The following is a 26,417-nucleotide window of genomic DNA, read 5'->3' as shown; positions in this document are numbered from 1 at the left end:
TATTTTAAACTCTCCTTGCACTTAGTTCAATGGAGAGTGTTAGAGCCACCGACCACACCCCAGGCATCACTCCCAAGCTCCGTAATTCATACTTTGTGCAGCATCACAGGACACTAGCAAAGCCTGCCAAGAGAGATAAACAGGACTGGCTCTGCCCAACCCGCAGAAGCAGCAGCCCTCAGATCAGCCAGAGCCCTCCACCAGCAGCCCCACAATTCCCAGGGAGGAGTTGCAGGAGGCAGTGTACCATGGGTCAAATAGCCTCTCCTTTCCTGGAAAATAAAGTTGCAAACAGCTGTTATGAACCAAGGTTACATCACCTCTTCCCTTCACTCACCCTGCAGGCTTCAAAGATAGCCAGTGCCCCCCAGCGGATGCCTGCCCCAAGATAGCTGGCAGTAGCTGGCCCACCTGTGCCTGACCCACCTCCAGGAAGGAGCGAGGAGCTCACAGTACCAAACTCTCCTGGAGGACATCAGGAGAGTGGTGTGAGCCCAGACGCACCCTCTTCCCCAAGCCCAAGACAGTTCCAGGCCAAAGCCCCCTCAGCTACTCCATCTACCAGAACCATGGGTGGGGGAAGGGGGAGCAGAGAACATGGGTTTTTCTCAACGCTTCTCGCATCCTTATTTGAACAATGACACAATGTGGGAAAACGTGAATGTGGACTAGATATTTGATATGAAGGAACTATTAATTTCATCAGATGTGATAAGAGCACAGCTATTATATAACCAATAAATGGCCTTATTTGGAGTAAAAAATGACATATCTGGGATTTTTAAAACTACTTAAACTCTTCTTCAAAATGTGGGGGAAACAGATGAAATGGATTAGCAGAATGTTGAAGCTAGGTGAGCAGTACATGGGGTTTGTTACATTCTTCTATCTTGTGTGCTGGCTTGAAATTTCCACAATACAAAGGTTTTTCTGTTTTGTTTTGTTTTGTTTAATTTAAAAAAAAAAAAACAAAAAAAACTTCCTGGTGACCGAAAGGAGCTGTGGAGCTGAGGCCAGGCGAGCGGGACTCCAAGAGGAAGCTCAGCCACAGGATCACTCCCACTCTGGCGTCCTGGGATTTGCAAGCATGGGAGGCAGATGACTTTGTCTAAGTCCACGGAACGTTCTGACCAGCCTTTGGCACTGCCACAGAGAAAGCCCCTGATGGCAACGAGTACTCAGCGAATCCTGCAGCAATGTCCGGACCTTCAAAGAAACTAATTGTAAGATAATCTCCATGGAAACCATCTATTCTGATTTTTTTTCCATGGCAACCAATAAGAACATAAACACAAGCACTATCCAACACCCTTACACCACATGGCAATGCTGCTGTCCAATCTGGAAAATATAAACCACAAAGGATTTTTTTTCCATTTAAAATGAAAAGAAGTTCTCAAACTTCTAGTCTAGGCATGCAGACTCTACCACCCTCTGTTGCCCCGCCACTGCCCACACCACCCCATGTCATCTGCCCCCCCGAAAATGACAAATAAGGCCAGAAGGCAGCTTCCTTCTTTTAGTCTGAGACCATCAAAAATGCCAAAAGAAAGACAGCCTGCCTCTAGCCTCACACACTCAACTTATGCTGCCCACAGACGTGAGAATGCTTTGACTTCCTGAGCATTTTTTATGTGCCAGACACATACTGGGCACCATGGCAAGAGCAAGGCCCCAGCCCTCCAGGGAGACAAGTTAGGTCTGTAAATAACAGACCACAGGAGACAAAGACTGCTCCAGGCAGGAGAGTGCTCCGGGCAGGTGAAGCAGGAAGAACTCACCAGCTGCCGGCCTCCCTAGGAAGGCTGCATGGAGGAGGTGCCATCTGGAAAGAGACTAAAAGGATGAGTGCAACCCCACTAGGAGCAGTGAATGGTGGCCCCAAGAATCACAGTCAGACTTCAGTGACAGGCTTACTTCTACCTGTGGCTCATTTATTTCATGTTCAGGTTTTGGAGCTTAAGAAAATAGAATGAAAACAAAAAGAACAAAATAAAAGGAAGAAAGATCCTTAAATGCCAAAGCCCTCAGTTCTTGTCCACCCTCTCTGCTTTGCAGCAAACAATTGTTACAAGACTCTTCTTGTAGCCTCTGTAGGCTCTCCTGTGGAGAGGTGATGATGGGGCTCTAGATTGCCTGTCATCACCATCAGCAAAATGGCAGTGTCATAGCAGTGGCCCCAGTGTGTGAAGCAAAAGGTCCTTCGAGGCATGCAGCCTGGCTCTGCCTGGGACCATGTGTGCCTTGTAGGAAAGTATCAGTGTTGAGACTCCACTTTCTGTCCTGTGACTCAGGTTCATTTCCCCACACGCACATGTGGAATCTCCAATAACCCTGAGCCCAAGCTTTGGCTGCCAGGGGAAAAGGAAAACCCCAAACAGTTCTGGAACTCTTGAAAGAGATAACAAAACTCTCAAAGGAGTGTGTGTGCCTGGGTTTATGTGCCAAATGTGTACTGATGCATGCAGAGCTGGACCCAAGGGTCTCCAGCCTTTGTCTGGATTCCTGAGTCAGGCTGCTCTGTCTTCCTGATACTGTGATTGTCTTAATATGCTTTTCCCTAGATGTCTGAGAACACGCCTCCCATTGGTTTAAGTCATTAAATAAACCTTCCATCCTCAGCATCATGCAACTCTCCTCTGGAGAGGAACCTACTTCCTTTTAGAATGGATGGGAATTTTTCTAGTGACAGGAAACACCATCAGCCCCTCAAGGGGGCAGTTCAGAGAAGGGAGTTCTGGTTTCCACTCCAACCTTGCCACCTCTAACCTAATCGCTGTTTCAGGGCTTGTCTCTGCTCTTGCTACCTGGAGGCACCTCTTTAAGAGGCTCTGCAGGCCGGGTGCAGTGGCTCACACCTGTAATCCCAACACTTTGGGAGGCCAAGGCGGGCAGATCACCAGAGGTCAGGAGTTCGTGACAAGCCTGGCCAACATGATGAAACCCTGTCTCTACTAAAAGTACAAAAATTAGCCGGGTGTAGCCGGGTGTAGGCGCCTGTAATCCCAGCTACTCGGGAGGCTGAGCCTCAGCAGAAGAATCTCTTGAACCAGAAGGTAGAGGTTACAGTAAGCCGAGATCACACCATCGCATTCCAGCCTAGGCAAGAAAGGCGAGACGCCGTCTCAAAAAAAAAAAAAAAAAAAAAGGCTCTGCAAGTAAGACCTTCATCTGGGGTTCAAATGTTAAGCCATATACACCCAAGTCATCTCTGGCTCAGAGACTCTCACCCATCTGCTTCCCTAAAGCCTAGCAGGCTGTCTGGAGGATGGGAGCTGGCCTAGGCATCCACATCTGCAGGATGAGAAGTAGGAGACAGGACACCAAGACAGCAGGGGAGACACCAAGGATAACACAGGAGACAGGTGGCCTGGAGAACACAGATCCAAGAATAGGTGACTGGACTAATGGCAGAAGTACTAAGGGGCAGGACAGGAGCTGGGACAGAACAACAGGCCTTGCAGAGGCTCATAGCAGAGCCACAGCGACTCCCATCTTCCTTACTACTGATGTCCTCAGCTAGTAATAAAACCACATGCCTGCCTGTCTGGTTGTAAACAGAGCCTTGGTAGGTGCCTTTGGGTTTAAAAGGCCTACGGGGCAGCACTGGGCTTTCTTTCTTGCTTTCTTTCTTTTTGAGAAAGGGTCTCACGCTGTCACCCAGGCTGAAGTGCAGAGTTGCAATCATAGTTCACTGCAGCCTGGAACTCCTGGGTTCATGCAGTTCTCTCGCCTCAGCCCTGAATAGCTGGGACTACAGGTGCATGCCACCAGGCCTGGCTGGGCTTTCTTTAAACAGTGCACTGAGATTAGAACCAAAGTTGGCTGGGTGTGGTGACTCACACCTGTAATCCCTGCACTTTGGGAGGCCAAGGTGGGTGGATCACCTGAGGTCAAGAGTTCAAGACCAGCTGGCCAACATGGCGAAACCCCATCTCTACTAAAAAAATACAAAAAATTAGCCGGGTGTGGTGGTGCATGCCTGTAATCCCAGCTACTCGTGAGGCTGAGGCACGAGAATTGTTTGAACCCCAGAGGTGGAGGTTGCAGTGAGCCAAGATCACGCCACTGCACTCTAGCCTGAGTGACAGAGCAAGAGTCTATCTCAAAAAAACAAAAACAAAAACAAAAACAAACAAACACACAAAAAAGAACCAAGGTCATACCCTTTTCCTCTTCCGGAAAGCAGCAGACTACAGTGGGCTGCGACGGACACTGATTTTCTGATTGCCTCTCCCAAGCTGTACCCATGACAAGTCATAGAAACTTCGAAGATAAAGAGACTTTCTTCTTCCCCTAATTCCCCTGCCCAGGATGCCATGGTCACAATAGGCTAGACTGTTTTCCAAAAGACCAGTGGTTCTCCAAGTGAGCTCCTGGATCAGCAGCATCAGTATCACCTAGAAATCTGTTAGAAATGTGAATTCCCTATTAAATCGGATACTCTGGGTATGGGGCCCAGCAAGCTGTGTTTTAACAAGCCCTCAGAGTGATTCTGAGGTACACTAAAGTTTGAGAACCACTGCAGGAGGCTTACTATGATAACCGTCAAATGTTGAAAGGCCTGTCTCTTCACCGTCACTGCCTGGGAGGCCAACTAGCGTCTCCTAATGGATTTCTGCAAATGCTGTCCTCATGCTTATCAAAGGCAACTCCTCCCTCGTGGGAAACATAGTAATTATTTAACATGTACCTGGCAATAACGTCAGTGGTAGCCTCTGGAAGAAAAAGGAGCTGCGACCCTGCCCTGGGCCTGGGTGGCCCCACTTCCAGGAGCCCTGGCATCTTTGGTGCTCCTGGATCTTGCAAACTCCACATTACTCACCAGCCACTGGCCAAAGGTACTCTGTTTCAAGCAGGAAACATTCTACAAAAACTGTAGTTTGGGGCTGGGCACAGTGGCTCATGCCTGCAATCCCAGCATTTTTGGAGGCCGAGGTGGGTGGATCACCTGAGGTCGGGAGTTCAAGACCAGCCCAGCCAACATGGTGAAACACTGTCTCTACAAAAAATACAAAAGTTCCCCGGTGTGGTAGCGCACACCTGTAATTCCAGTTACTCAGGTGGCTGAGGCAGGAGAATCGCTTGAACCTGGGAGGCAGAGGCTGCGGTGAACCGAGATTGCACCACTATACTCTAGCCTGGGTGACAAAGAGAGACTCCGTCTCAAAAAACAAAAACAAACAAAAAAACAAACAAAAAACAAAACCTGTAGTTTGGTAACAAATATTGAATCTTCTTTATTTTTAGTATCCACTCTATTCCCACAGAAACTAAGAAACCCAGAACACTTTCCACGAATTCTATTGAGATAAAGGTGGAGGAAAATGCAACCCGAGTATGAAAGGGCATCTTATCTGGCAACCTCTGCCACCTAAAGCAAAGGCTGCTGTGGCCTCTCTTCTGCAGGAAGGTCCTTTGCAGAGTGAGCCCATGAAATGAAAAATGCACAAAGGATGCAATGTAGACTGCTGGGGAGAAATCGGGTGCAGAGAATGGAGACAACCTGCGTGAAGTTACAGGAGACACACCACCTCAGGCTGGGTCCCAGCCTCGGCTCAGACCAACACACTGGGGCAGCGCAGCTCTTACTGCCAACTAAGTTCTTGAAGTGGCTCCCAGAACCAGAAGCTTCTAGTATCCACCTTCCACTTTCCTAGTGGGGCTGCCTGAAAATCCCTTCCAGGAAAGACATGCTTGTAAGCTGCCTGTCCTCATACGAGGAAGGTGCCGAGCCAGATCCCTGGCATCCCCCATGCTGTGCACAGCCCCAGTACATCCCATGTAATCTGGAGATGCCCCACAGAACTGGAACCACGGGGTCTGCAGGGGGATTACACAGAGGAGTAAAAGGGAGATGCACTTGACAGAGCATTGTGGGAATGTAGACACCAGGAGACCCTGAAGCAGCACTGACAGGGGTCCACACACGAGCGTGCACATGCATACACACAGGGGAAGGCACGGTTATCTGTCCCAGGGGTGAGGATGCTGGGCTCCTCTTTCCCACTGAGAAATGAGGAGACTCCCCCTTGCTCTTTTCCAGTCAGGGGTCTTTTATTAGTGTTCCTGCACGTCAATCCCAGGGACAAGGATTTGGCTGGGGCCCAGGCTATTCACCAACAGGTCACCTCTGGGCTCAAAGTTCCTCCTCTGTGTGGCATAGGGGGCAGGAATGAATTTCCCCCAGGAGCCAGAGATGGGCCACCTGGTAAGTCCTAGGAAACATGAAAAAGAAAGTCCCCACTGTTCCCAAGTCACCCCATAAAGCCTGGCCCTGGCAAAGCCCCACAATAGCCACACGAAGTGGAATGGTGCCCCTTAGAAGAGGGTCTGCTTTCCCATTTCCACCAAGGTCTCATTCACACCGATAAAAAGGACTGTGGGCAATGTCGGCTATTCAGCCAAAGGGTGTGAGCAAAGTGACAGCCACAACACATTAATAGGCACATCTTGACCACCAGAGATGCCCTGAGCCCAAGGGAACGGGCAGCTTGAGGCGTTGGGGGTTTGGGCCCCATGAAGCCATGCCTTTTCCAAGTTGGATAACTTGCCTGGGCATCTTCGGACTTACCTGCAGCAGGCAGAAAGCCAGGAGTTCCCTTTAATAGTTTTTTTTTTTTTTTTTTTTAAGAGATGGGGGTATTGCTACATTACCCAGGCTGGTCTTTAACTCCTGGGCTCAAGCCAGCCTCTTGCCTCAGCCTCCCAAAGTGCTGCGATTACAGGCGTGAGTCACTGCATCCTACTCGCTTTAATGGTCTTGAAAAAATTAGGTGCCAGGATTGGGGTCAAGTGGAGAAGGAAGAGGCTCCCCTCTAAGACATACAAATCTGGGGTTCATTCCTGCTCCAAACACCCACAACACCACTCTTGCTAAGAATCCCTTGAACCCACACTTCTCCCCTCTACAGAAAGCGAATGCCAGACCATAAATCTGTGTTCGCATTAAGTGACCCAAGTCCTCCCAAGTGAGAAGCAAATCTGCTGCAAGGTCTGGGGGCTTGTGTCCCTTACAATTCCTGTGTTGAAATCCTAACCCCAAAGTGATGGTATTAGGAGGTGGGGCCTTTGGGAGGTTATTAGGTCATGTGGGTGAAGCCATCAGGTTTGGATTAGTGCCCTTATGAAAGAGACCCCAGAGATCTAGTTAGCCCCTTCCACCATGTGAGGACACAGTGAGAAGGAGCCATCTATGAAGCAGAAAACAAACCCTCACCAGACACTAAACCCATTGATGCTTTGCTTGGACTTCCCAGCCTCCAGAACTGCGAGAAATAAAGTTTCTATATTTATAATCTACCTAGTCTATGGTATTTTGTTATAGCATCCTGAGCAGACTAACACATAATCTATGAGGCAAGGGATGAGAAAATAAATACTTAACCAATATAATGTACATTATTTGGGTGATGGCTACATTAAAAGCCCAGACTTCACCCCTACACAATATACCAGGTAACAAAACTGCATCTGTACTTCTGAAATATATATGAATAATTTTTAAAAATCTATGAGGCAGGTGAGGTGGAAATGAGTTCCCTCTCCCCGCTTCTCCAACCCTCTAATTCCTCAGGCAAGGCACCTGGAGTGAGAATTCAGATCTTAAAAATCCACAGGCACCCAGGACCCCAGATCCACAGCATAAGGGAAGCTCTAGTGCCAAGAATCTCTGGGCCAGGAATCAGGGTCCCATGAACCCCTAAGTGAAGCCCACCCCTGTGGCAGTGCCCCAAAACAGAAATGTGAGAGCTGAAGGACGGGCACAGGGGTGACTGGTGCTTTACCCTCAGCATCAGAGGAACTAGGAAGAAGAAATAGGCCATCCTTCAGCACGGATGAGGCTCAGGTCAGATGTTCTCAACTGACCTAGCCCCCTCTTCCAGAGGACAGTTCAAGCACTGAGGCTCTGGGGGTCCTGGGCATCTTGTCCTGAGGAATCCTGGGGCAGAAGGACAACTGTTTCCACCCACTCACAGATCTGCTCTCTCATCTGGGAGCACAGAGGACTTGGGTCTGCCATCAGGAAACACAATTCTGATGCCTGCAAGGGTCTGAAAACCTCACTGTCTCGCACTACGATGACCTGCAGAGAGGGGTCAACATGGAAAATTGTAAGTGCTCCCATTCTTGCCCACTGTCCCTCACCCTAGCAAGTTTTGAACACATAATCTCCTGGATTGGCTTTCAGTCGGGGGGGGAAAAGAACCCTTTTTAAAAATAGCTAAAGCTTGGTGGGGCAGGCATGGTAGTTCACACCTATAATCCCAATGCTTTGGGAGGCGGAGGCAGGAGGACTGCTTGAGCCCAGGAATTTGAGACCATCCTGGACAAGGTAGGGAGACCCTTTCTCTACAAAAAATTTTAAAAATTAGGCCAGGTGTAGGGGCTCACGCCTGCAATCCTAGCACTTTGGGAGGCTAAGGCAGGTGGATCACCTGAGTTTGCGAGTTCAAGACCAGCCTGGCCAACATGGTGAAATCCCGTCTCTACTAAAAATACAAAAATTAGCCAGGTGTGGTGGTGCACACTTGCATTCCCAGCTAGTCGGGAGGCTGAGGCATAATCTCTTGAACCTGGGAGGCGGAGACTGTAGTGAGCCAAGAACGCACCATTCCACTCCAGCCTAGGTGACAACACAAGACTCTACCTCAAAAAAAAAAAAAAGAAAAAAAAATTAAAAATTAGCTGGGTGTGGGGGCACTTGCCTATAGTCCCAGCTACTGAGGAGGCTGAGATAGGAGGATTGCTTCAGCCTGGGAAGTTGAAACTGTAGTGAGCCACAACTGCACCACTGTAGTTCAGCCTGGGTGACAGAGTGAGACCCTGACTCAAAAAAAAATAGCTAAAGCTTGATGAGCACTTGTCATATGCCAGGCAGATGCACCACGCATGAAATCCCATGAAGGAGGGCCCAGTCTCTCCCCATACGACAGAAGAGAAAACCACGCCTCCCAGATGTCTGGCCACTTTCCCAGGGCCACACCCCAGGCAGGGTAGAGAAAGGATTTAATCGCAGGTTGGTTGGAGCTAGAACCCAGGTTCTTAACCACAGATGTGCTTTCCTCCTTAAAATGAGATCTTGAGAGGTGAGTGGAGAAAAGCCCTTAGCCCTAGAACTCAAGGTTAATGTGTGAACCGGAGAGCAGCCAACCCTTAGAACTCAGGAAGTGGTTTTTTTTTTCCCCCATTTCACTGAATTACCTAGAACTCTGTGTTCTCCTCCTACCCCACCCAGCGCAACCTTTCTTCCCCATTGCATAATAGGCCCTCAGACATTTGGAAGGAGGGCAAAAATAAGTCAATCAAGCAAATGCATTTTTGCTATTTAAAAAGTGGTTAAAAAAATGCTTCTGTGGTTGAGCAGAAGTCCGTCCTATAGTGGCGGGGGTTTGGGAGGTGTGAAATTCAAGTTCAGCCAAGATACAGGGGTCTTTATGCCTTGAGGACAGGCCCCAACGGACAGACAGCAAGAGGGTGGACAAGAGCAGAGGGGGCCAGGGCCATGGCAGGGGACAGAGCTAAGCACCAGACCCTTGAAAACACTAGCACAAGCACCCACTGCAGACAACTCCCAGGGGCTCCCATCCCTTGCCCATACTCAAGCCCCTCTGGCAGGTGCTCATTTGCCTGCAAATGGCTCTTCCAACCTTCCTCCAGCCTTGTAGCATGTCACAAGGCAAAACATGGAGCTTCTGTCCACCCTCAGCCCAGAGCACGGCCTGGAATCCTTCATCTGCAACCCTCTAAGCAGAGAAAGTTCCCCAGCTACAAGCCCTGAAATCCCTCCTCATGCACAACTCAGCCAAGAATAGAGGGAAAATGGAACCCATTATTCTCATTCTGAATGGCTGGGAAATGGCTTTTGCTTTTCAACATGAAATGTGCCTAAAAATAAGCTGTGAATTTCAACCAGAGGTTGAAAATAGCTCTGCAGTGAACAGAGCTCTATTCAGAGTGGGCTCAAGGACAACTTCATTCCAAGATCTGAGAGTTGAAGTGCTGCAGTCAGAGAAAGGGTCATGGGTAGGGGGTTTTCCCGGGCAGAAGGACCATCACAGGCTCACAGGGCTGCCCTTGCCGTGGTCTGCTGGTGGGTGAGTAGAGTAGGGGGTCCATGCAGGGTCTGTCCCTCTGGCTTTCGACTGCTACACTGCAATGGGGGCATGGTGAGGAATTCAACACCTACACCTGCCCAATGGGCTTCCCAGAATCCCCAAATGCCCAGGAGTGTTTCACAAGGCTTCAGGGCCTGAGGCCCAGGGTGTAGACAGAGCTGATGTAGGCAGAGGATCATTAGATTCATGAGTTCTTGGGGCACGGCTATGGCGCCCATGGGCTCTTTGAGAAGTCGAGCCACACTGGTCAGCCACCAAACCACTGACCAGAAATTCTCCCAGAGCCAGGGAAGGGAAGCCTTTAGTCAGGAAAGGCAAAAACAATCTCCAAGGTTTAAGTGAAGAAAACCAAGTTGCTAAAGGCAAAGGTTTTTGTGTGTGTTTTTTTTTACCATCACCTCCAGAAGACTGAGACCAAACAAGATTCCTGCAAAATGACTTCTGTTAGAAACCCAGGCTGAGAAACCTGGGCCACCATTGCTGCTGCTGGTGGAAGCCCAAATCTGGCCCAACTGAGCAAAGTCCTCACACTCAGGGCTGCTGGAATGGCAGTCCTCGTCCGCATGCCCAGGGCCTCTCCCACCTCATCTCCGTGCTCCTCCCACTGCTAAGACAGCCCCATCTCCAGGCACATTCCCACACTCCTCCCACTGCTAGGTCAGCTTCTTTTCTGGGCTCCCCACTGAGGCAAGACTTATTGCAGTGATTCTAAGCTGGGGACAATTCTGCCCACCAGAGGGACATTTGGCAGCATCAGAAGACTATTTTTTTTTTTTCCAGAGACAGAGTCTCACTCTGTGATCCAAGCTGGAGTGCAGTGGTATCATCATAGTTCACGATAACCTCCAACTCCTGGGTTCAAGTGATCTTTCCGCCTCAGCCTCCCAAGTGACTAGGATTACAGGGGAGTGCTACCATGCTCAGCTAATTTTTAAATTTTTTTGTAGAGACAGGATCGTGCTGTGTTGCCCAGGCTGGTCTTGAACTCCTGGGCACAAGCGATCCTCTAGTCTCGGCCTCTCAAAGTGCTGAGATTACAGGTGTGGGACACCATGCCTGGCCTAGAAGACATTTTTGGTTGTTACAACTTGGGTTGGTGGGAGGGTGAAGATGCTACTGGCATCTAGTGAGTAAAGGCCAAGGATGCTGCTAAATATCCTACAATGCACAAAACAGCCCCCTACAAAGAATGATCTGGCCCAAAATATCAATAGTGCTGAGGGTGAGAAACCCTGGGTTACTGGAAGGCCAGTACATGGACAGAGGCTCACTGGACTCACAAGCTCCTGAGACACGACTGCAGTGCTCCTGGGCTCCCTATGAGGCTGAGACACTCTGGCCAGTCATGGAACCAGTCCTTAGATACTGTCTCAGTGCCAGGGAAGCCCTTGGGCAAGAAGGGCGAGAACACACTCATCAGCTTCCCTTCCTATCTCAGAAGAAAACCGAACCACTGAACAGTGTTATAAAAAGTAGCTCTCCTCAGTTTGGAAAGATGAAGATCTTCTGGAAATAGACGGTGATGGTTGCACAACACTGTGAATATATTTAATGCCACCAAATTGTACACTTAAAAATGGTTAAAATGGTAAACTTTGTGTTATATATATATCACAATAAAACAAGACAAAACAAACTAAAAACCTAGTGCTCCTCTTGGCCTGGAAGTCCTGAGATCAGAGAAGTCCTGAAGGTTGACATCACATGGCATGTATGTGTCAGCGAAAGTGTGTCTGGAGAGGACTTAACGTCCACTCAGGGTCTCAGAGAGGCTTGTGACAAATAAGGAAAGAGGTCTGATCTCAACCAAGAATGATTTTAGGATTAACAAGTCACTTGGTGGGGGTCTCAAAGCTCTCGTCAGAGCCTGCCTACGTAGGTATTCAGGTACCATGTGGAAATGTTGGTTTGGGAAGGCCACGTGTTTTGCCTGGGGCCACACACCCAGGGTTCAGACCCAGTTCTCTGACCCCAGGACCAACATCCTTTCCCCTATTTGAGGCCCATGCAGTGAGGGCCAGTGGGCAGAGCTGTGACTACAACTCCAACGTGAGCCTGTAGATAGTATGGGAACAAGTGGTTGCCCTGAGCACTGCCGAGCTGTTCACCCACTCATGCCCCATCCTGCCATGCTGGGATTCCCCCACCCACAGCTCTGGGAAGCAAAGGTGCTCCATATTCCATCACTGAGCCAGGACTAAAGGAACAAGGAGCAGTTCATCCAAGTTATTTTCCTAATAGCTGTAAGAACATGGGATTCTCCCCCAGCTGGCAGATATTAACCATTCCCAAGAGGCAGATGTCAGTGCCCTCCCCTGAAATGGGGAAAAGCAGCCAGCAGTCCTCTGCCACCTGCAGTTTCTAGCTTTGCTCAGAGGGGTCAGCCTGGTGGGCCCCCAGCTCCAGGCATCTGGGAAAGGTGACTAAGCCCCAGGTGTCTCATCTGTGAATTGAGCAGTACCTTTACCCACTCATTCTGATGAGATAAGGAATAAACAGGGTAGTGAGCGTAAAAGACCTTGGCTGTGGCTCACCAGAAGTGCCCAATAGATAAGGATTCACAGGAAAGAGGGCAGGGACCTAGAGGTCTGCTGGGTCCCAGGGGACCCCAACCCTGCAGTGTGAAATGTCTTTCTGGGTGGAAGATGAACTGGCAGCAAGCAGTGTCTCATGCAGCCCAGTCATCCCCCAACAAACCCAAAAGCTGAAAACTGGCCACAGACTAGCAAGTACAGAGGACAGCCAACGGACCAGGCAGGACGGCAACCCTTGTAAGAAAAACCATAAATCCCAACTGGTCCAATGCCTAGAGGCAGCCCAGGACACAAAACAGGGGACATGTGTATGTGTTGGGGTGGGGAGATGGGGGATCTATCTGCTGCAGCCACAGAAGCCCCGGGACAGACTCAGGAGGCTTCCTAGTTCTATTCTGGGCCCCAGCCTTGACTTGCTGGAGGCCTTGGGCGAGCCACTTCCTGTTGTTTGGGCCAGTATCCGTGTGGGGGAGGCCACACTCTCTCTATGGTCCAGCAGAGAGACATCTAAAGAGCCTACGGCCATAGGAGCTTAAAACCCTCAGGGTTCCACAACCGTGGCTTTAATATTTATTTCAGTCCAAGCTGAATATGACCTTATTTAATGAGACTGTATCAGTCATCAGTTTTTTCCCCAAATATTTGTCAAAAATGTTAACCATTTAAATTCAGGAACATTGAATATTCTTTTACCAACAAAGGTACTAAAAATGGTTTGTGGCTGAGGAACTTCCTCTCCATGGTTAGAAAAAAAAAGGGGGGGGAAGTGAGAGCAACAGGGCTGGGCCTTTCCCATTTGTCCCAGCTGTGGCTTCAGGCCCTGAACCCTCTAGGAGCCCCACATTTGGGTCCTGTGGCCCAGGGTTCAGTATGGGACGGGTCTCTCATCTCCTGAGGTCTCAATCAAATAGCAGCATAGGCCATGGAAACACGCTCCCACCAAATGGCACAGGGCTGGGGCACCCAGCAGCTTGCTTAACAGCCTCTTTGTGTCTTATTCGCTCACTCTAGATGGAAAACAAAGCACCACAAGTTCCAAAGTATTTGGTAAATGACAAGATCTTACTAGGGTCCCTTTCCAGAGATGGGCCTAAACCTCCGCCCTCACCATCTCCAAGCCCAGAGCTGTTCACCATGACCTAGCCCACCAGAGTCACAGAGCTCAGGACATGCCTGCCAAGCCACTTACCAGATTCCCCGTGGAGCTGGCCAGTGTGGCTGGGGGCCTCGACACTTTCATGACTTCTCCATGATCAATAGTATCAAAGTTACTCTTCCAAACCATCACCTGCCAAAACCAACAGGCGTACCAAGTCAGAGGGAGAAAATCCCCTTGCCAGTGGGAAGAGGGATTTGAGGAAATCCCCCTTCACTGAGGAAATGGGCTCAGAGGCCATGCCCAAAGTTCTGAGCCATGGTGGGACAGTGGTCCCCACCTGACACCCCAATTCCATTCCGGGACCTACCCCACCTCCCTGGGGAGCAGGCTTTGTGGACAGGCCTCAAGAGGACCTGGATGTGACCAGGATGGATCACTGCAGCATGACACCGCCAGGCCTTGGCACTTGCTGGTTCATCTCCCTAGGGTGTCACAGGCCCGAGCTTCATGGGGTTGGCTCCTTCGCAGGCTGAAGTGTCTGCTTCAACAGCACCACCTTCTCAGAGAGGCCTTTGTGAATGTTTAAAATCTAGCCCTCTATTTACTTCCTTCATAGCATCAGAGTAGGGAGTTATTTAATCCATTTGTCCCTTTTCATTGTTTATCATCTGCGTCTACTAAAATAGAAGCTCCTGCGGGCGGTGGCCTGGCCTGTTACACTGTGAGAAGTGGTTAACACATGGACTTTAGGCCAGAACACGCCTTACTGAATGGCCCAAGGCAAGGGACTCAACCTCGTGCCTCAGTTCCTGCATCTGCGAGACAGGGATGAGCCTAGTTCCCATCTCACGGGGCTGCTGTGAGGCTCACAGGAGACAGTCTGGCGGACGCGGGCACACAGGAAGTACTCAGCAACACACTCGTCATCCCAAGGCTAACTCAGCCACGAAAAACATGTCCTATTCCGAGTGTCCTCCTATTAGCAGGACCATGTCCCTCGGCTCCTTGAACACAGCTGAGGGAGGCACCTGGCTGGGGAGCAAGAGTGCTCCCTGCTGGAGGCTGCTGGACACGCATGACGGTGTGCTTCCAGGGCCACTTCCAGGATGGCTGGCTTGGGCGTCACAGAGAACTGGGGAGTGTGTGGCCAGTGGTCACCTAAGGCCACAGAAAAACCACCGTATCCACACAAGATCAACACTCCATGTGCCCCAGACACCATCCCTGTCTGTCAGGACGCAGCTGTGAACCTCGTTCTTCAGGAGGCTCTTCACCGCTGTCTGAGCAGCTCCACTGTTTCCTCTCCCACATGGATGGCATCTAGGGTCGTGCACATATCACCTTACAAATAGAACGTTAGCACACACGCACCCTTGTTTACAGGGTCTTCACATCACTGTGCAAATCCAACTGCTGAATAAATGAATAAATTCCTAATAGTACAGTGGTTATCGTGAATGCAAATAGACAATGTCAGTGTCACTCCGAAAAAGCTCAGAGTAGATACTAAACAGGCAGCCTGGGAGCTGATGGCAGCGCTGCTGGACCTACTTTCCACCAGGCTGCCTCTCCTACTATGTCAGTTGATTCTACCATGACTCTATTTACTGTATGAAGTTACCAGTTTCCCGTCTTGTAAGCAATAAGCCAGGCCTCACGCTCAGGGAAGGCTCAGGAGTCACTTTTGCCTTCCTCCTCCCTTGTCTGCTAGAGCAGGACTGGTGCTGGTGCGGGAAGACGCCTGCTGTCTCTAATCCAGGCTGTGGTCAAACAGCCGCCAACTACCCTCTGCCTTACTGGAAGAGACTCAACCAAAATTGGTAGATTTGGCTGAGACCAGGACTCATGTAGGCCAATAGGACTTTTCTAGGCTGCGCAGCCAGAGTTAAGAGACTGGGCAGCAGTGGAATAAACATTCTCAGCATGCATCAGGTCAACAGTGGCACAGAACAGCCACTCTTTCCTCCTTGCCTCATCAGGGGCTGTGGTTCTCTGGGCGAGAGGACCATGCGGACACTAGAGAAAGACTGCTGATGGGTGGACTCTTCAGTGCTTCTGGCCTCCCCAGTGCCAGGGTCTGGACTAGGCCCTAGAAGCAGGGTGCCTGCCAGGAGACAGGTCATTGGTGATTAGCCATCAGGGCACAAGGCACCAGGGCTGACAGGCTGAAGCCTCAGAGCAGAGGGTGACAAGGTATGATAGGACCTCTTCACAATGTCCTCTCTCTGCAGCCAAAAATAATGAAAATGCTGACCCCTCAAACAGTGTCCAAGTGGGCTGGGAGCAAAGGACAGCAGATGACAGAGCAGAGGCTCCCAGGGCAGGAGAATGGCTCTGAAGTGAGACATGCCCCGGTGCCTGCCCCAGCTCTAGCATCTGCTGGGACTTAGTTTCCTCATCTACAGCATGGGGAGATGAGAGGGCCTCATCTCCCACATGGAGATGTCACGAGAATTAAATGAGGTATGAAGCTCTTGTCACATTGGCCATATTCCCAGGCCTGCAGTAAGATCATATTAATAATAATCATTATCTATTTGTTTAGAATCAGGAAAAGAACTAAAAAAACAACTTTTCACGACAACCATAGCCCAGTCTCCTTCCACTAAATGCTAGCCTGAGCAGTAAGGATTCTGAGATGCGGCCATGAGGTCGGCACCTGCAGGAGGGCCATTCTGGGGTGGCAAGGGCCCTGGATCTGGGCACACCCACCTCAAGCTCCATCAGGGCCTTTTTAGTCGCTGAAAGCCACCAAGGAAGCTGGCGAAACCCAGCTCATCCCCCAAACACCCTGTTTGGTTCTGAGCAGAAATCAGCTCTGATTCCTTTCTTCACCATTTCATTCGACTGCTCTCTACTTACTTGTTCATCAGAGCCTCCAGAAGCAAAGTACTCCCCCGTTCTTGAAAAGGCAACAGTGGTGGCTGGTCCCTGGCAGAACAAACAAAAAATAACACACATCAAAGGTCATTCTCGATTCTAAATGCACAGGAAGAAAACGAGACGTTCCTGAATGAAAGCAGCAGCAGGATAAAGGACCGAGAGCCCACTCAGCCCACAGTCCTCCATAACCTGTAGCCCAGGAGCCTGCCTGTGGCCAGGTGCAAGCACCACTGCTCAGGCCTCTATTCCTGAGCACTACAACAGGGACAAGGCCAGGCTATGAGAATGTGGGTGACAGAGATGAGTGAATGGGACAGTCTGCGCTGGCAGCCCTCCAGGGCTGGTCTCATCCCCACTTTTCCAGTAAGAAACCACAAGTCAGGGAGGTGCACTGAGTCACCCCAGCCATAGCACTGAGATGAGAATTTGGTCCCTTTGACTCAGACCAACCCCAACATCCAACATCTCCCCAACACTGCACAGCTGCTGACCAGAGAAATAGAGGATCTCCAAGGAAGAGCCAATGGCTCAAGCAGTCAGGGCATAGTTCAGGGCACAGGTGACAGAAAGGAGGTTTCCAAAGGTGCTTGGGCAGCAGAGCAACATGACATGTCTCTCTAATTCACTTTTCTTATGTTCAGGCCATGGGTAGTGATGTGCCCACTCTGGCTTCCCAGATGCTGAAGGTCTGTGTGACCATCTGAAGGGGAATGCCAGGCACATGCCAGGCCATACTCCAAGGGCTGGGGAGCAGTCCAGGCCAGGGGGGATGGGGGATGCATGATCTCCTAGTAAAGGAGGGTTCTTCCCCACATACCTAAAATCCATCCCAGAAAGGTACACAGAGTAACCATCTGTTTAGCTACAACACCATGACCACAGCCACCACCATCTCTTCCTCCCAGTCGAACATTTACTGTGGCCAGTACTTGGTATTCCCAAGCAAAATCAGATAAAAGAGGTTCTCTCCTAGAAGACAGCACAACCACTGTCAACAAGTCCACCTCAGTCCCCTCAGACCAGTGCAGGGAGTGGCAAGAGCCCCAACTGCCCATGAGAGGGGCTCTGGCAGCACATCTACAGCTGACCCATCAATGAGAGGAATACTGGGAGATGCCTTCCACTCAATGCCAGAAAAGACCAGCCAAGTTCTGGGAGGGAAAAGGGACCCGAGGCCGTAGAGGAAGGCAACTTTTGTACCCCAGAGAGACAGGCAGGTTGAGAGGCCTCAGACACACTGGACAGCAGGGAGTATGCTCACCCACGCTTCCAGAGTCCACCTTCGGCTCTTCCTCTCAGAGGTGCTCATAACAGGGGTGATGAAAAAAGTGACTACAGCACTGATGAACACTGAGCACTCAGGTGCTCAGAGCACAACACCTGCATTTACCCACTGAATCCTGAGAGAACAGTCTGTGTGGTGACCCTCAGTCCACTTCTGTTGCTATAACGGAATATCTGAGACTAAGTAATTCATAATAAGCAGAAATGTATTGGCTCACAGTTCCAGAGGCTGGGAAGTCCAAGATCAGGGGGCCAGCATCTGGCAAGGGCCTTCTTGCTGAGTCATCCAACAGCAGAAGGGCAAAGAGAGGGTGAAAAAGAAAAGGCGGCCAAACTCATCCTTTTCTAAGAAACCCACTCCCGTGGTAACAAACCCACTCCTGCAAGAATGGCATTAATCCATACATGTGGGCATGGCCTCATGACCCAAACACCTCCCATTATGCCCCACCTCCCAACAACCCCACACTGGGGATCAAGTTTCTAATACATGAACTTTGGGGAACACATTCTAACCACACTACCTTTCCTAAGGGTGCCATGTCCAAGTGCAGGGAACAAAGCCTGAGAGGACACAAAGACAAAGCCTCTGGACTACACCTGTCCTCCTGACTTCTTCACACAGGTAGAGCTACAAGGGCCCAGGAATGCCCCACTCCCAGCAGCCCTGGGAATCCTAAGCCACCATTAACCAGGATAATATAGATCCACTTTTACTAATAGGGGAACAATGCCCAATAACATCAGTGAGGGTGAAATCCCAGGTGTAAGACATCACGGGCTGTGTGGCCCCTGCTCATGCAGGGCCTGAGTGCAGGATGGGGGCAGGGCATCCATCACTCAGATACCCTTTCAGGTGGACAGTCACCAAGGGGTTAACAGAGGCGTGTGAAGTAATTTCAGGTAACTTTTAGTTGATTCTTAGAAATAATGTCATTTTCCATTACTTTGAACCTTTTTTTTGGAGGCAGAGTCTCACTCTGTCGCCCAGGCTGGAGTGCAGTGGCGCAATCTTGGCTCACTGCAAGCCCCGCCTCCCAGGTTCACGCCATTCTCCTCCCTCAGCCTCCCAAGTAGCTGGGATTACAGGCACCTGCCACCATGCCCAGCTAAATTTTTTTTGTATTTTTAGTAGAGACGGTGTTTCACTGTGTTAGCCAGGATGGTCTCGATCTCCTGACCTCGTGATCCACCCGTCTTGGCCTCCCAAAGTGCTGGGATTACAGGCGTGGGCCACCGCACCCGGCCATGAACTTTTTTTTTTTTTTTGAGACAAAGTCTGGCTCTATCGCCCAGGCTGGAGTGCAATGGTGCAATCTTGGCTCACTGCAACCTCCGCCTCCTGGGTTCAAGCAATTCTTGTGCCTCAGCTTCCCAAGTAACTGGGATTGCAGGCGCCCTCCACCACACCCGGCTAATTTTTGTATTTTTAGTAGAGACAGGGTTTCGCCATGTTGGCCAGGCTGGTCTCAAACTCCTGGCCTCAAGTGATCCACCCTCCTCGGACTCCTAAAATGCTAGGATTACAGGCATGAGCCACCACACCTGGCCTACTTTGAATTTTTTTTTCCTTTTTTTTTTTTTTTTTGAGACAGAGTCTCACTTTGTTGCCAGGCTAGAGTGCAGTGCTGCGATCTCCATTCACTGCAACTTGTGCCTCCCTGGTTCAAGTGATTCTCCTGCCTCAGCCTCCCGAGTAGCTGGGATTACAGGCACGCGCCACCATGCCCAGCTAATTTTTGTATTTTTAGTACAGATGGGGTTTCACCATGTTGGCCAGGATAGTCTCGATCTCCTGACCTCGTGATCCACCCGCCTCGGCCTCCCAAAGTGCTGGGATTACAGGCGTGAGCAACCGCGCCCAGCCGGAATGTCAAAAAAGATGGGCCTTTTGCCTGCCCAGAGCTCACTGAGTAATGGCAGGTTTCCAAGAAGTCACAGTAACTAAGGGACAAATACTTGCAGGTCACTCTCCTTTCCTGTCATGGCTCAACCACCAGATGCCAAGTTGGGAAAAGGTGGTGGAGTCAGAGCAGCAGCAACAGCAGCAGAACCAACAAAGCCCTCAGCTCAGCAGGGGTCAGGACCAGAGCACAGGCATTGGGAGCCCTGCAGATAAGGAGTGGAGTGCTAGCGCTCCCTCCCCAGACCAAGCCCCAGGAAGTTCCAGGGATGAAGCGAGTGATAAGCTATGTGGATCTGGAGTCCTTGTCCTCCCTAACAGTGCCTGTTTACCAAGAGAACCAAGCAGCTCCTGCTCCAGGTACCTTCCACAAAGCCTCCTGTTCCTCTGTCTAGCAGCCCAGGGCACTCAGAGGACAGCACAGAGAACACCTGGGCTCTGCTGTGGGCCAAAGCCAACATGTACTGTAAAAGAGATGGTCCACTGCTGACATGCTTCAGGGCCTAGCCTTGGAGGCTCCAGATCACTTCGGGCCCTGCCAACCTTCCAGGCTCTCTCCTTCTCCCCAGCCCCAGTGCTCCTCAAACACCATGAGGTAGACAGAAAAGGTGCTCTCTTTCTCTATATTCTTTCTGCTGTCACCTGCAGTGAGTTCTTAATTCAGGTATTTTCAATCTTTTTTTGGTTTTATATAAATTCATTTAAGGCTACAAATTTGCCTCTGATGACACCTTCAATAGATCCTGGAAGTTTCCAGTATGCAACATTTTCAGTCATTCCCTTCCAAATGTTTAGTTTCCACTGCAATTTCCCCTTCAGTCCATCGGTTGTTTGGGAGTGCATTCTAGAATTTCCAGGCTGGGCATGGTGGCTCACAGCTGTAATCCCGGTATTTTGGGAGGCCGAGGCAGGAGGATCATTTGAGGTCAGAAGTTTGACACCACTCTGGTCAACATGGCGAAACCCTGTCTCTACTAAAAATACAAAATTAACCAGGTGCAGTGGCGTGCACCTGTAATTCCAGCTACTCCAGAGGCTGAGGCAGGAGAATCACTTGAACCTGGGAGGTGGAGGTTGCAGTGAGCCAAGATCACGCCATTGCACTACACCCTGGGTGACGGAGTGAGACTCTGTCTCAACAATAAATAAAATAAAATAAAGTTTCCAAACCATAGGTGCTTGAGGAGTCTCTTCTTATCATTGCCAGCAGCCAGATATGACACATGTTCTCGGAGACTGTTCTACCCTCATGATGGCTTATTCCTTTTATTTAATCAATCACTCTTCATGCATCAGGGTATCTACTTGGGGTAGGGATGTTGCCAAGTCCATCCTCTCCAAAGGCAAGACCTGTCTCTGGGTGTTTCTGCACACCCCTGAGGATTCCTCTAAGTAGCGGCTCCTGGCTGGGCCTTCAGCAGTGTGGATGCCAGCCTGTCCCCAGCCACCAGAAGTGTCCACCTGTGGGAAGCCCTGGTCTCCCTCTGACTCCAGGCCAGGTTCACCAGCAGGGATGCCTCACAGGCTCAGTAAGGGCCTCCCTCCCTAACGTGAAAGACCAGGCAGAGTCTTCAGGGAGATGGTCCTGCTTCACCAGTCATGAACCCAGACGCAGCCTGGCCTCCCTGCTACTCTCCCTGCTGACGGGGCCATACCTGGCCCTGGAGCTTGGCTGGACCCACAGTCAGTCATTTTACCACACATCACCATCCGTTGCCAATTTCCAGACCCAAAAAGGACCCACATCACCTAGTTTCTTCAAACAACAAAGTATCAACAAAGTTTTTTTTTTTAAGGCAAAACAAAGGAGCCCATGGTGGTTAGATTTTACAGTCGTGCTGGCTCTCGCTCCACTGCTCCGGCAGCTCATGCTGACCTCGCTGCTCTCCTCATCCTCCTCACCTTCTCCCACCTGACTCTCGGAGGCCCCTGTGTGCCTGAACTCTGACTGCATGCCCACAACAGCTATGCTGGCAAACCCACCACCACCTCTCAAGAGTTGCAAAATCTTTTTTGTTGGCTCTCATATGCAGTCTTCCAGTGAACAAATAGGACTGTCACACCACATGCCCCTCAGTCAGAGGTAAAAGCAGAGTGGACATCACACAGAGAATGGAACTGGGGAGGCCCAACAGGCCTCTGGGGTGAGTGCTGTGGTCTCCGACCCCTGTGCTCAGGCAGAGAAACAGCAATCCAGCCCACTGGGATGCTTCTTCCAGAGCCCTACCAGGAGGCTCCTGTACTCACTTACCAGGGTCTGCTGTGAGCTGGGCTCTCGTGGCTGAGTGGGGCCCATAGGAGGCCATCATAACTCCACGGATGGGGAGTAACCTCCTGGCCCTGGCTGAAGACACCTGCTCCCAGCCCTCATCTTTGGGCTGCTGGCAGGGGACAGAGGGCCAGGCCGACCTCTTGGTTTCTTAGGGTGAAGTAAATGAGCCGTTCTCTCTCTGCATGTCCTCTCACCTCTCACAGGAGGTGTCCAACCACCCAAGCCAGGTGTGACCCTCCTGAGCATCAAAACGGTCCTCCAAAATGCCTAGACAGGAGCTACAGAGCTCTCAAAGAAACAAGGGAGGGGCGGCCCACTCCCAGAGCTGCCCTCCACCTGGGGTGGCCAGAGGGATGGCCCACTGGCCCAGCGACTGTCACACGGCCACCTCCCCTCCTTGAGGGTGCGCCCCCTTTGCTGCTGCTTTCCCAACCTCAACCTAGGGCCCAGCATGGCGCAAGCACCCCGTAAGCACCAATGGGTCCCCTACTCTGAGCCTGTAAGTTCCCACCAACTAAGCCTCCAAGCATAGCCCTGAACACAGACAGCAGCGCCTCTGCAGGTCTGGGTCCAGGGCAGGGGCTGATCATCCACACGGGGTCGGCGGGGAGGGTGGCGGGGGCGCATGGCACCGCATGCAGCTCAGTCACTCTACAGCAAAACACACACCAACTGCACAGCCACAAGCACCAGATTTAACTCCCCACCCACAACCCGCCCACCATCCTCTCCCAAATAGCTCTAGAGAACTTAAACCAAGTAAGTGTGGCTCAGGATTATGTTTCAGAAAATACAGAAAGATAAATCTGTATTTCTAGCACACTGCCCCCCACGCTTGCCACACATGGGGCTGTGAGGGCCTCACATGGGGCATGAGGCTCTGAACAACAGTGGTAGTTGGTAGGGAAGCCCTTCCCTCTCCTGACCAATGTTCCTTTCTATAAAATGAGGCGGCGAGATGGGATGATGAGGCTCCATTGCAGCTCTGACAACCCAAGTCTGTATGACATCCAGTGAGAGGCAGGGACTCCCTTTCCTCCTGCTTAACATCACAGTCGTGTCATACCCCCTGACCAAGACTTCCCAGAGCTCAAATAGGGCACTGGCACCAGTGCCACCACGTGGGTTTCCTGATCCACCAGCCATCCTCCAGGAGTCAGGCCCTCGAGATGACTGGAAGGACAGGCCTGACAAAGGGCAGTGCACATGGACATGTACACCAAGGCACTTGGCAAAGCAAACGCATGAGGGCAGCTGGTGGGGACACTGAGTCTGGGTCGGGGAGTCTCCCCAGCCCACCTCCAGGGGACAGATTCCAGGAGCTGCGTGACGAAAGAAGTCAAAGCAAAATGTTCTGGGGAGACAACAACCCTAAGCAAAAGTAAAAGCCAGGTGAACCCATGAGAGATTCCGAAGGTGTGCAGGAGAGGAAACACGCTTGCCTCCAACCCCGGGGCAGAGGCCACAGCCCCATGCCGGGAATGGGGCAGCTAAGGCACCAGACACCCCCACAGACCTGTTTTCCTGATAAACAGACTGCCCACCCACTCAGCATCACCAGGACCGTGTCCACAACAGAAACTTCTAATGCCCTTTTAAAGAGCTCTCACCTAAAATGGCATTGTGTCATTTTCCGTGAGCTCAAGTGGAAAGTGATTAACATCTATGAGGACCTACTGTGTCTGGTGCTGGGAAATTTAGACATGTCCTCTCCTACCATGAGGCAGACAATGGGATCCAGTCTCACAGATAAGAAAAGAGGCTCAACAAAGTCAAGGTCTTGCCCAGTGTCACAGAAAAAGAGGCAACACTGGAATCATCTGACCCAGTGCCCAAGCCCATTCCTCCCCTCCTGAAGCTCAGGCTGTTTCAGATAAACAAGATGGGAGAGGACCCACAGTTTTTCAAAACCGGAAATGGGTGGGTACAAACTGTTTGTTCCTAAAAATACTGGGGTTTTCCTGAGAAAGCTAAGTATCATCCCCACCAGACAAGGCTGTGTAACCTCCCCAGCTGAACACATCCCAGCACTTGGCCTCAATCAAAGATGTTTGCAAAGGTGACTGTGCAGGCTCTAGTGTTCCCAGGGCAAAGGATGCGGAAGGAGGGCAATGCACCATACCCTGCAGGCAGCACCTCCCCCATCTGTCCACTCTCCTCTCAGGGTGGGCAGATTTGAGAGGCAGAGGGCCCTTTGTCATCCCGAGTCCCCCCAAGCCAGGACTGCAAGAGAGAAGCACCAGAATTCTTCAGGGCCACAATAAACTTGTAACCAACGTCCACCCCTGCTATGGTGTGAATGTTTTTGTCCCCACCAAAATTGATATTGAAATTGAATCCCCAGCCAGGCATGGTGGCTCACGCCTGTAATACCAGCACTTTGGGAGACCGAGGAAGGTGGATCACTTGAGGTCAGGAGTTCAAGACCAGCCTGGCCAACATGGTGAAACCCTGTCTCTACTAAAAATGCAAAAAATTAGCCGGGTGTGGTGGCGTGTGCGTGTAATCCCAGCTACTCAGGAGGCTGAGGTGGAAGGATCGCTTGAACCCGGGAGATGGAGGTTGCAGTGAGCCAAGATCGCGCCACTGCATTCCAGCCTGGGCGACAGAGTGAGACTCCATCTCAAAAAAAAAAAAAAAAGAAAGAAATTGAATCCCCGAGGTAACAGCGTTGTGGCCTTTGGGAAGTGATTGAGACACAAGGGCTCCGCCCTCACGAAGGGGATTAGGTGCACTCACGAAAGGGCTTGACAAAGGGAGTTTGGCCCTTTCCGCCCTTCCACCTTCTCCATGTGAGGACAGTGTTACTCCCCTCAGATGACGCAGCATTCAAGTCCCATCTCAGAAGCAGACAGCAGACTTCCCCAACGCTAGTACCTTGATCTGGGACTTCCAGCATCTGGAACTGAGAAATAACTTTCTGTTCTTGATAAGTTACCCAGTCTCAGGTATTTTACTACAATAGCACAGAACAGACTAAGACAACCCCTTACTCTCACAAAGTGAGCCTGCCCAAACAAAAGGCCTCTCAAATGGGCCGATGTGTGCCACTCATGTGCTAGAGAGCCACCAAACCACCTGCACGCTGATGCCTGGCTGATGAGCTGCCCTCAACACCAGCACACAGGTCCAGCCCAGGAGACCCAGGACTACACTGGGTGATCCTCATCTTAGCCGGCACTTGGCAAGTTCCTCTGTCCTGGCGCTCTCTGTACCTTAGGAGACAACTGAAAGGTACATTGGGGTGAGTCTGGCCTCAACTCAGACAATAGAGTTGCAGCCCAACAGCACTGCACCCTGACCCTCCTTTCTCTATCCCGAACCTCCCCCACAGTTTCCCCAGAGGGCTTGCTGGGGCCCTTTTCCTGGCACCTGCAGAGCCCCCACACTCGGGTCAAGGTCTGCCTCATCCCACAGCAGCTCTCTGTGGCTGACCTCACTGCTGCTCACCCTCAGCCTACACTGTCCACTTCTCAGATGCAGAAATGGAAGCACAAGGGAGTTGCTGCCCCACTGGCCCTAAGACTCAGTGGCCCTCTCTCCCACAGCTCTCCCAAGCCAACTCTGAGGACACAGCAGGTCCTCTGCATCCAAACCAAAGTTTCATGGGGCTCCCTTCTGCTGGATCAGAATGGGGTCATGTAGCAGCGAGATGGGGACACAAGCCAACATAAGCCTGCTGGTTCCCTACCCAGACCTGTGAGCTAAACACAAGAGTGACATCTGTGGGAGTTATGTGGATCTCATGAAGACAGATTAGACTGGTGGTTACCAGGGCTGGGATGGGGAAGGGGAGCCAGGGAATGAAGGGGTGCAAAAAAGAGAATATAAATATATTTATTACCACTGAACTGTACACTTAAAAATGGTAAAGATGGTGAATTATATACATATACGTTACCCCAATAAAAACAAATAAATAAGAACAAGAAGATCGGATGCAGTGGCTCAGGCCTATAATCCCAGCACTTTGGAAGGCCAAGGCAGGTGGATCACCTGAGATCAGGAGTTTGAGACCAGCCTGACCAACATGATGAAACCCCATCTCTACTAAAAATACAAAAATTAGCCGGGTGTGGTGGCGGGTGCCTGTGTAATCCCGGCTACTTGGGAGGCCTCAGCCTCAAGCAGGAGAATCACTTGAACCCGGGAGGCAGAGGTTGCAGTGAGCCGAGATCGCCCCACTACACTCCAGCCTGGGCAACAGGGCGAGACTCTGTCTCTGAAAGAATGAATGAATGAATGAAACAAGAGTGAAATTACAAATGGAATTTTAAAAGTCACATGTACATGTGATAGAAATTGCATAGACGGGCCGGGCGCA

At 50.8% G+C, this 26,417-nt stretch overlaps 1 protein-coding gene across 17 annotated transcripts in view; it reads right to left on the bottom strand.

Moving 5' to 3' along the window:
- The window catches only part of POC1A (POC1 centriolar protein A), a 79,322-nt gene that overhangs the window by 31,583 nt on the left and 21,322 nt on the right, over positions 1 to 26,417 (bottom strand). For 6 of the 17 annotated variants that reach the window (XM_009200617.4, XM_009200619.4, XM_009200616.4 and 3 more), the window contains exons 8-10: positions 16,614 to 16,682; positions 13,842 to 13,940; positions 7,978 to 8,086 (exon numbers count right to left, since the gene is read on the bottom strand). In XM_009200617.4, coding sequence (XP_009198881.1) covers positions 7,978 to 8,086; positions 13,842 to 13,940; positions 16,614 to 16,682 — 277 coding nt within the window. Of the gene's footprint in view, positions 1 to 925; positions 1,218 to 4,082; positions 4,409 to 6,038; positions 6,219 to 7,787; positions 8,087 to 13,841; positions 13,941 to 16,613; positions 16,683 to 26,417 lie in introns of those variants that run through there. The other 11 variants (XR_643726.4, XM_003894329.4, XM_003894331.3 and 8 more) reach the window with 9 other exon arrangements.

Source organism: Papio anubis, chromosome 2, assembly GCF_008728515.1.
Source record: "Papio anubis isolate 15944 chromosome 2, Panubis1.0, whole genome shotgun sequence".
Classification (NCBI taxonomy): domain Eukaryota; kingdom Metazoa; phylum Chordata; class Mammalia; order Primates; family Cercopithecidae; genus Papio; species Papio anubis.
This window is presented reverse-complemented; position numbering and strand designations above follow the sequence as displayed.